Source organism: Alnus glutinosa, chromosome 11, assembly GCF_958979055.1.
Source record: "Alnus glutinosa chromosome 11, dhAlnGlut1.1, whole genome shotgun sequence".
Classification (NCBI taxonomy): Eukaryota; Viridiplantae; Streptophyta; class Magnoliopsida; order Fagales; family Betulaceae; genus Alnus; species Alnus glutinosa.
The window spans coordinates 7744438-7756281 of record NC_084896.1 but is presented as its reverse complement, the minus strand read 5'-3'; the positions used below and the strand labels follow the sequence as shown (position 1 = coordinate 7756281).

The following is an 11844-nucleotide window of genomic DNA, read 5'->3' as shown; positions in this document are numbered from 1 at the left end:
AAACATAACAACCAAAACAAAGTATGGTAACAAAGACCATCTTTGGAATTAAAGATAAACTCCTTATTCCTTCAAAACTAACACCCATAGACTCTTTATTTAAGTGGTAATTTTGATATACTGAAAGATAAGACAGAATAGATGATACATAACTTCTCTTACTTCACCACGTCGTGTGCATCCCTTGAAATTCTTACTCCTGTAAACTCCTACATAGATATAACACAAAAAAGATGCTAAAAGTAGCCATCATCCACTCATAATATATAGGTGCAACACTTCTCCTATCAATTGGGAGAAGGTGCCGAAGCGGGAGAAGGTTCCACTATTATAATGAGCCTTTGGTTTCCAACCTGACAATGATTGGGAACACTACAAATGTACCATTTTATGCCTGGAGTTGCTAGGGTAATTACATCATTTCCACTAGTTAAGGGTTGAGTTCCAGCCGGTGCCACACATTTTTGGAAACTAGATCCATTGACTGCTAAAACATTGTGGACTCCCTTTGGATACTTGAAAACTGCACCAAGAAGATGATTCATCCATCATCAATTAATATATAAGACTAAAATGAAATATATTTAGCAGTTATTGTCTTCATAGACTATGGAGAATATTTTTGTAATTAAGTTGAAGACATAGCGGAGAGATACACAGAGTTAATTTACCTAGTTTGTCACCGACATGGAACTCCTTTCCGATGGCCCAATCTTGGTAATCAAAGTTAATGGTCCAACCCTTCTGATCACCAACCACGAATTCCTTGGCCAAAATTGAAGGGACAAGAATTGCTACGATGGCAAGGATGAAGAATTGGGAAGAGGCCATTACAATGATCAGAAGCTTTCTCTTTATGAGATTGATTCTGCATGTGATTGCATCGAAGACTACAACTTCTGCTTATTTATAACTTCAAAATCTTAACATATTTTGTCTATGGACAGCTTTGCCGAACGGCAGAATAATTTATCACTTTTATTTTTTCTAACCATGTCTAATCGAAGGATAAGATCCAGCTGGGGGCCGGTGGCTCAAACAGCTAGAGATGTTGGTAAATTGCTAGCTAATTCATTGAAGTTAACGTCTATTTTAATTTGTTATTTGTTTCGGCCTTTTCGCTAGTTCTCATGGTTTTCTGTTTTCCACTTCAGGTGAACCCTCTTCTTGGAATTTTTTTAAAAAAAATATTTAAAAAGTGTATAACGTAACAAAAAGGTGAAAAATGTTTTTCTATTTTTAGGAGTTTTGTGTAAAGATTGTTTGTTAATATTTTTTTTTTAAAAAAAAAAAAAAAATATAAAGACAAAAAAAAAAAATTTTAGCAAACTGAGCCAGTACTAGCTAGTATGCGTTTGTAACATAAATTTCCCATAACGTGTATAGTTTTTGACTTAGAATCCGATTGGCCTTGCGAAATCGTTTAGTTTTTGTACTTAATTAAAATTACAAATCCAAACAAACCCTTAATCCAACTAAGATGTTGATCAAGATATGTCGGTCTAGTCTTAAGCTGACCGGCCGGGCTTTCATTGTCAGAACTTTTTTCTCTTAAAATATCACTAGTGGTTCTACTTGGAGATTTATGATATATCATGCACTTTCATCCTTTTTTGATTGAGTATATCATCGTCCTGCTAGTTAGTGCTATATATTTTTAAACTTCTCTTAAATTTGTCTCGCTAATTCACTCTACATAGATCTATATCTTTTTGAGAATTTTACAGCTCAAATGTCTAATAATCAGATGATTTGTTTAAGGCTGCTGCTAGCTGTTTAGGACACTAACTTTAAAGAGTACTTGAGCATATTGTTAAAATTCAGAACACATTTCAGTGGCTCAGTTTTTAACATAGAGCTAAACGATTTTTCTAATCAATCAAGAAAGGCAATCAGTATTATGATCATATCACTACTGCAATTTATGAAGTGATCTTCGTAGTTTAAATAATTGTTGCTGCTGCCAACTAACATCCGAACAAAAAGTTGGCACTAATATCAGATCCAGTCTAAATGTGCAATACTAGAACTGCCTGAGTTTTAGGAGTGTGGTTTTGTAGGAGTGACAAGTTCATGTGTCGAGTTCGGGTCGTGTCAAAACTTAAGTCTAAGACTAGGTCCGTTTGGGTTTACGATTTCAAAACATGCGATTTAAAAATAGCGATTTTGTAACGTGTGATGTAAAAACGCAATTATTAAAAACACAGTTTAACTTTTAAAATGGTGCATTTCTTTAACAATGCACCTGCTTGTATAACGCCTTGCCTTTTTTAAAAAGGCGTTAAATGAAAATTTTTGAATTTTCGCATGACATTACGATCTCATCAGAGTTGTAATTTAGCAGCGGAATATGTATATATCCAACAGACTTGGAATTAAATAGCACTTCAGAACTTCTAACTGAAATACCTCAAAATAGATATTTAAAGTGTATCTGCATAATTATACATAGGATAACAGATATGCCACACAGGGCACACATAATTATACATGCCAAAATAACTAAACATTGTTTTTGAAAAATAAGCTAATGAACTACATCATAGTAGTTCTCAAAAAGGAGGCAGTCTGGCCTCAAATACTAGTATCAAGATCCATCTAAAGGTTTGGATAATCCTGATATTCTTTTTCTTCATAACCTGTATTAATACATAATACAGAGAGAAAACAACATACAATACAAAATACCTAAGTGAGTCAGTTGTTTCCCATAATAATATAAATGCTGATTTATTTAACAAACGCAACATAATGCAGGTGTGGCTTTATAATCGCATGTATACGCCATTTATGATCCATGGTAGCTAATCATAGTCATAGATTGAATATAAACATAACTATAAAGCAGTAATATGACAGTTTTAAATATGACAGTTTTAAGCATTGCCCTTTTTTCACTCCTTTGTTAGCCTAGGCGCGGTTAACGTCTTATTTGAAGCTTGGGCTTCCTCACATTTAACTTTTAATTATATTTTTTAGGAGCCTAGGCTCTTGGAAACCTGGGTCTTCCCTGGTGATCTAGATGCACCAGTTTTTATATTTATTATTCTCTTTTCGGGCACTTCCTCATTCACCGAGAACCTAGGAACTCCAGTGAAGCCTCATGTACCCACTATGGATCTAGATCCGCTAGCTTGTTATTAATCAGGTTATTAAAACAATAAAATATACAAAGTTTCATGCGCAAACAAGTAAATAAAGCAGTAGTCACAATATTATAGGAAAATCCACCAGCATCACCTTCAGTAAGTATAAAGATACTTACTGTTTCTGCTCCAAAAGTTATCCACAAAAGCTGCATAATTATATTTAAACATTAATACACTAACAAATAAAATCAAGTGAATTTACCTACTCTTTATCTTTATTTAAGAGATCATTTCTTATTTCAACAATTACCCCTAAAATATAATTGTTATAAATATAATCTTATTGTTATGTTTTGTACTAATTGGCAACATAACCATTTTTTAGCGTAACGGTATAAAATATTAATATTCCGTTCTTTTAATTAGGATATTGAATGCCATTAACTTAAAACATTTGGGTAGTGAAATGACACTACCATAAATATAATTAAAATAACTCTTTACATAAATATATAAATCATTAGTTCAAACTAATTTATATACATATATTTTAAAATAACTCACACACACACATGGTCTCCATGGCACACACTGTAATTTTTTTTTTTTTTTCAAATACTTTTCTTCACTTCTCACATACACATGTCCCTTATAGTGAAGCACACACCAAAAACACATATCCATAATACACACACACACCAACCCTCCATCCGAAGCAAACACAGCAAAACACACACACACACTTATATAAACTCATTTATTTCTTTGTAAGCACACACTGTTCAAACCACAAACCTTAACTATATATATATATATATATATATATATATATATATATATATATATATATATCATAAATCGGCAATTTCACACACTTCCATTTATACATCTTTTACAACCTTCATACCTACATATTGGTTTCTGGTTTTTTACTTGGAAATTTTCTGTTAGCAAACAAAAAGAGGTCCATAAATATATATATATATACACACACACACACACATATACATAAACGGTTGTTGCTTCTTCAAAGGAGGTGAAGAATAATCATGTCTTAAGAGAAGGAATTCAGTGTTTAGAGGAAGAAAATACTCACCTAAGCTACTCCAACGTAACCCAAAAGAAAGGGAGTGCTGCTGTCCAGAAAAGAAAGAGCACCAATATGCGATGAAGAAAATGATGCTCTATTTTTTTGGTCTTAAAACATGGATAGTTTATGTTTTAATTCCTACTGGTTTTGTGGTGAAAAGAGAGCAATTCAAGGCTTTAATTTAGCTCACTAGGTGTAGAAAAACATGGGGAAACAATGAGATTTTCATGCTTAAAGTTTTTGCACTAGAACAGGGAAGAAAACAGAAAGTTTACGAGAGAAAAAGTGTTTGCTGAAATTTTTGTTCCATGGTGCATGGATCGGTCAATCAAAAGCTCCATATATAGGAGACTTGTAAGGCTGGGATTAAAGTAGTACAAACTCTTCAATGGACGGATTTTTGATTGCTGGATAGAAAAGATCTTCATCAAGATTACAAAATATATTATGTAAGATTATATATTGTATCTAATGTAATAATTAATTTGTACAACCATATCTAGTTCTTTTAAAACTAAACTGAGCTAACTAGACTAACTAGATGGGTTTTAATCATTTGGGACTGTTCACACGAAATGGGTTCAAGAATTAAAGGAAGAAAAATCAATATCTGTGTTTTTACGTAATCTGCAACGCATTGTATAATAAAGTCGATCGACCGAGTTCGAGCTTTTATTTACACTGGAAAAACATCGCTTGATTGATTTCATTTACTCATCACTATTAAGTCGCTCGATCAATTATATAATCAATCGATCTATTTTATTCGCTATACATTCGCTCGATCGACTGCAAAGTCGCTCAATCGACATCGACTCCAAAATCGCTCGATCGACTTTGGGTGAAATGTCATGTCCAACTGACTTTTATATATATATATATATATATATATATATATATATATATATATATATATATATATATATATATATATATATAATTCTATTTAATCTATAAATAATTGAATCTTATACCTATGCACACATATGCATATATTTATATTTATGCATTATTAATCTAGGCATGTTATTGCCTGAGTGTTACAGTCTGCCTAAGGTTTGAAATCGCAGATTTTTCTCCGTTTTTAAATTGCACTTTTTTAAAAAGCATAGGGCTACAAATGAACCTGTCCGTTCGACACACACTCATTTAAACTCGATTTGAGCTCTATTTGTAACAGTAGAAACCCCCTCGATTATTAAATGACACATACTTGACTCACTCTCCCAACTCAATTAAGGCTCGCGAGCCTAGCTCGTATACACACATATGTTTATGTGTGTATAAACATATACTAATTTAGTATTAACTAGGGTGTACAAGTAGTTATAATTACCGGCTATTGCTTCTAAACCCTAACCGAATCGCGTTAGGTGGTTATTAGATTTTCGTAACCCTAACCGCACTACCTTAGGTGGTTAGCGGTTTTGAAATAACCATCGATCAGCGATTATTGAAACCTAAACAGCACTACGTAACCGCCTATCAGATATTGGCTCTTTGGACCTATTTTGGTGTTTTGAACCTTCTTTGGACCTCTTTTTAAAGTATATTTTAGATAGTTTTGTGACTATTTTGGGCCCGTTCTAGTTTTTTTATTATTATTATTATTATTATTTTTTATGCTTTAGTGCTTTAGATGAAAAAATAATCAATTAATAAATTTGTTATATTATATATATATACATATATACATATATTAAAAAAAATAATAATAATAAAATAAAAAATTAGCGGTATTCTATAGAGTATACCTACTTATTTTGAGAAATCCAAATAAGGCCCTCCTTGTGCAAAAATTAAAAATAAATAAAAAAGAGAAGAAAAAAGGTAGGGGCAGCTGAATGGTCACTCTATCCACCATAGGGATGACTGTTCAGCCATCATGACCACCACAATGGTGGCATCGCAACAACTCCAAACACATCCGAGTGGCAGTGCAGGAAGGACAAACTACATATAGAACAAGGGGAGCCATTGCCCCCCTTAATTTTCAAATTTTCTTTTAAATTTTTTTATTAAGATATATATATAGGATTAATTAAACAGTTGTTTTTTCATAATATTCCTACAATAAGAAAATTTAAAGAAGACAGAAAACAAAAATATTTTGTATTTTGAGTTATTGATTAATATATTTGCCTTGGGAATAAAAAACAGACATGGCCAAAGAGTTGAGGAAGAGAAGGAGGTGGATAAGATAGTTTGGGTTGAGGAGGATATAAAGGATGAAGATTTGGATTTCGAAACAATGGGTTCTGAAGGAGGCCAAAAAAAAATAAAGAGCACTTAAGCTCCACCTTCGCAGACGGGTAGGTTAACAAAAAAAATTGGACCTTTTTTCTTTGAATGTAATGGAAATGTTACAAGCATTCTAAAATAAAAATAAATAAAAAATTGATGAGATATGGATAGGAGAAAAAAAAAATCTATTTGCTAATGGTTCAATAACAAATTTACAAAATTGTAAGAAAAAAAAAAAAAAACAGAGAGAAACAAAGGTTATGAGAAGAAATATGCTCTTATATTATGCCTTGATACATAGTTTCACCTACTTACAAGCAGTTATTAATGAAGTGAACTAATACACAAAAGCAACAAAAATACTAATGTAACCAAGTTAATGTTCCAACTCATCATATAACTAATCTAGCAACAAAAATACTAATGTAACCAAGTTAATGTTCCAACTCATCATATAACTAATCTAACCAACTTAAGGCCATTTTGGTTCACGGAATAGACCTATGAAATGTAATGCTTATTTTGTAGGGATAGTTATTCTTTTATTTAGTAATGGACTATTCTTAGGAATAGCTATTCTCATGTGAATAACTATTCCCTTACGAAAATAAATAAATTACGTTTTGTAAAAAATAGAAAGTCACCCACCAATGGGTACATGGTCGGCCACCCACAGCAAAAGTCTGCGGTGGTTGCACCACCCTTGATGACTTTTGGGGTGGCTTGGCAACCTCCGATTGGCTTACGGGGACACCCTCAAATCCCATTGGGGGTGGTCGTGACCACCCCCATGCTTCTTCAGGTTCGTACCACCCACGGTGAATTTTGGGGTGTCTTGGCCACCTTCGATTGGCTTCTAGGGGGCACCCCTGAATCCCCTCTGGGGTGGTTGTGGCCACCCCCAAGCTTCATCAGGGTTGCACCACCCACAGCTCTCTTGTGAGTGGTCCACAGTACCACGCATTGTATTCACATTCCAGTTTTATTTTTTTATTTTTTTTTTGAATTAAAAAACAAATAATGTCGATATTTTAAGCATTTTTTAATCAATTCCAATTAGTGTTTAAGTCGAAATTGGGCATTGAGAAAACTTGTGAGATTGGATGCTGCTATAAGATCATTGCTTACAATTACTTGATGGAAAAACTTAGGTTCAAAATGGAATGGAACAGACAATCTAAAATGTCTATGAACAAAAGAAAGTTTATCATAAGAAATGAATGAAGAACGAGCATAAGGTAGACTTGATGTTGAGGAATCATTGTACTTAGGAATAAATGGGAGTGAGTGAGAATAAGCTTTCAGTTGACAATGAAAATCCTCCAAATAACCAAGCATACGTCTTATTCATGATAATCTTGGAAGAGGAATATAATATGACGTCCCACATCGTCTAGGTATGGAAATGGGAATGTACTTATATGTATATTTACACTATTCTTGACACAACGTGTTTAAATCCATGGTGGCGTGCTCATGCAAGAGTAGAACCAGGATAAGTGACCTTCTGAAAAATCAGGTTCAGAAGATCGAGCCAAAAGTGGACAATATTATGTCGTTGGGTGTGGGTCGTTAAAAATCGTATTAGAGTCATTGCCCAGTCTGAGATGGGGGGAGCATGCACAAGTGGAGTGCTGTTGCGAGCACCCAAAAATAAAAACCTTACTTCTAAAATATATGTAGTAGTGCAAGTAAGGGTCGATCCCACGAAGAGTAATTAGCCGAGTTTTATGCTACGTGAACAAGGATTGGGGGGGGTTTTTGAGTCTGAAAGTAATAACAAAGAAACAATTTAAAATATTAATCAAGTAAGGAAACATTGGTCTAAGTCAACTTTCACCATCGGAATTTTACAACTGATCATCGATGCAAAAATATATCAATTCATACTTGAATATTTACCGTTGGAACTATTTTCCTATCTCTTCTTAGTCGTAGTTAATTAGAAGACAAGCGCTCTAATTAACCCTAACTACTAAACAACCCAAGACAAGCGCTATAGGTTTAATCTAGTAGCAGCCTTAAGAATTAGAGAGATCGATGAAGCGAAACAACACAAGCACAAGCGGTTGCATTTAATTTCGTCAGATGTTCTTCCTAAGATTTAATAATCATTGAGAAGCAGCAAATCATTAAATCTTAGTTGCTTCATAGATTGTAGGGATCAAACAATTACGGATTTGATATCTAACCCAGCAATAGATTGCAACGAATAACAAACTAGTAGACTTCCTAGCATTTAATGATCGCCAGCGCGGAAACTCAGTCAAATCATTAAATAAACTAGTTGGCTACTAGTGGGCTTCCTAGGATTTAATGATCGCCAGCGCGGAAACTCAGTCATATCATTAAATCTTAGTCATTAAACGAGACAATCATAAAAATAAGTATAGAAGAACATTTGATACTCAAAGCATAAATCGAACAATGAAAACAAATTAGATCTCACAGTTTTATTGATTCCGAGGCTTCCGTTTCCTTCGACCAATTATGAAAGTTTAGCCACGCAGGGCCATGACTAAAACTTAGAGAAGAGGGGAGAAGATGGAAGATAGAAGATGGAAGAAGATGTGTCATGGTTCCCCCCTTTTATACACGTTCAGCCCATATGCTAGAAGCCTAGGAAATCTCCTAAAGAAAGATATTGTAAATACTATCCTAAAATAACAATACATAAATCTACTAATTAAGGAAAATATTAAACATAAAATAAAGGCTAGGATAACTAGAAAGGTGATGATTTCAATGGGGACTTTTGTTGCCATATGCTTTATCGATTCTTTCCTTGTTTAAGTCCCCACAAATCAGCCAAGTATGGAGAGAAAATCAATTTGCCTTGTCATGGAAAGAGATGCTCCTTTCATGTTGTCTTCTTCACGTGGTCCCCACAAATCTCTTCTTTATTTTCTTGATCCTCCACACATCTTTTCCTTCCTTTTCTTCCTTTTGCTTGACTTTGTATTTATTGCTTGTCTTGGCTGGAATTGATTGGATGATTATGAAAAAGGCTCCAAGTAAAGAAATTTCCATATCTGAAAACTTCCGCAATTAAACCGCATCAGATCCACATCAGAACGTCAACTTCAAGCCCGATTTCGACCTTGATTCATCCGGTATCTCTCAAAACGCAAAACATAAAAGTTGTAGATCTTTTTCTTGGTGTTCCACAGCATCTTGAATCATCTCAATCGGAGATTTTATGAGAGAGTTATGACCCGATTACGAATTGATATTGAAACTGTCCAAAATCGCCCAATTTGCTTTGTTTTGCATTTAATGCCTCAATTTGTATCCTAAATCAAAATATAAGAATAATGAGTACATTCAGGCATTAAATAAGTATAAGAGATTAAATATAAAGGGGAAAAATATAACATTTTACATTCTCATCAACAAGCCCATGAGGGTCACTAGCAGGGACGCTGGGTCTAAAGAGCGGGTGATTGTGACTTCCCACATCGCATGGGTATAGGAATGGGAATGTGCTTATATATATATATATATATATATATATATATATATATATATATATATATATATATTCACACCCTTCTTGACACAACGCGATTTAAAGTCGTGATGGCCATGCATGAACTTATCAACACTCTGCAGTTAATCGTGCTTATGCGAGAGTAGTAATAGGATGTGTGACCTTCTAAAAAATCTTGTTCAGGAGAGCCAAAAGTGGACAATATTATATCGTCGGGAGCGGATCGTTATATATGAGCCTTGTCATGACTTGATGGAGGGGGATCAACAATAGAATCATTGGTTGATGTTGTGGATGGAATATGGTCAGTATTATTAGAGTGAATAGGAACAAATTCAATATTAGAGAAATTAGAATGGTAGTGAAATAGAAGAAAAAGAAGATACAAAATTGATATCATCATAAACCAATTTAGGAAGAACAAATCAACCATCTAGAGTAGAATTAGTAAGCATGGATGCATATGGAAAAAATATCCCGGCCCCATGCAAAATTACATCTCAAGAAATAAAAACAGACTTAGTAGTAAGATCAAATAACTTGTATTCCATAAGGATATCCTATAAAGATAAAAGGCTTAGCATGATTGAGGGTCAAATTTTGTTTGATTTCTTGTGAGAGTAGATGCATAACATAAATATCAATCCAAATACATGAAGATGGGAATAGGTAGAAGTAATGGAAAATAGTGTTGCATAAATATATAGATTTGTTGGAAAGATTAGTGGTTGGAATATGATTCATGAGACGTACAGTACTAATAAGTATACAATCACGGTAGTAAGTAAAAGAAGATGAGCTTGAAATCTCATAGGCCGGTCTTGCCACATTCAAAAAATATTTTATGTTACGTTCAACACTAGAGAAAAATAAAAGCTAAAAGCTAATAAATAGTTATTAGTTGAGGTCTTTCAAGACAACTCTACTGATGAATTGCTCCTTTGGAGGAATAAAAATCAGCCATATTGAATTCAGCACCATTGTCAAATTGCAAACATTTTAATTTTAAGGTTGAACTGTGTTTTCGATGAAATGAAAGAAAGATTGAATGAGGGGGCAAGTTTGAGATTTATTTTGCATCAAATAGACCCAAATAAATCGATTATAATCATCAACACTAATAAGAAAGAAAAGAGAACCTTTAGTAGACCTCACAAAAGATTGTCCCTACATATCACAATGTATCAACTCAAAAGGCCAGACTAAGCAATATAAATGCTAATGGGAAAAGGCAATCGGTGTTGCCTAGCTAAAGGACAGATGAGGGTTCTGAACCATTTGCTTGGCCAAATGGGGCTGGTCGGGCCTTTTTTTTTTTGCTTTTGTTTTTGGATTTTTTATTTTATTTTAAAAAAAAAAAAAAAAAATTCTCTTTAACTATTTTTTATTTGTTTTACTGTTTCAACACTTTAAACAATAGGGGCATTTTGGAGACTTCATCCACCTCCTTAAGGGCATTTTAGGGACTTTATGCCTTAAAAACTCATGTGCGATGCACGTGGGTTATTTTCCGTTAAAGAATATGAAAAATGCCAACAGAGTAGTTAATCAAACTTACCAACGGTTGAAACTTCTAGAAGGAGGTTAATTTCCACTTCTTAAGCATTTGAGGGAAAATTTGAAAGGGGTCCAACTTCGAAGGGGTAAAATATATTTTCCCTTTAAACTTATTTATGTTATCACCACAAAACATTCACATGCTTTGTAATATGTATAGTAAGTAATACAATTCGAAACAACAATTATAAGGATGCACGGACTATATACATATATATATATATATATATATATATATATATATATATATATATATATATAGATATAGGATCCGGCTTCCATGCGGTAGTTCAAAACTACCGCATGGGTGCTGTAGTGGAAAACGGTACCGTTTTCCACAAAACGGTACCGTTTTCCACTTAAAAGAATTTGCA

At 33.6% G+C, this 11844-nt stretch overlaps 1 protein-coding gene across 1 annotated transcript; it reads right to left on the bottom strand.

Moving 5' to 3' along the window:
• Positions 1-287: 287 nt before the first annotated feature.
• On the bottom strand, positions 288-831 carry LOC133881068 (blue copper protein-like). The gene is made up of 2 exons (XM_062320031.1): positions 672-831; positions 288-523 (listed from the first exon to the last, which is right to left on the bottom strand). The coding sequence occupies exons 1-2, from the start codon at positions 829-831 to the stop codon at positions 288-290; spliced, it is 396 nt and encodes a 131-aa protein (XP_062176015.1).
• Positions 832-11844: the final 11013 nt, after the last annotated feature.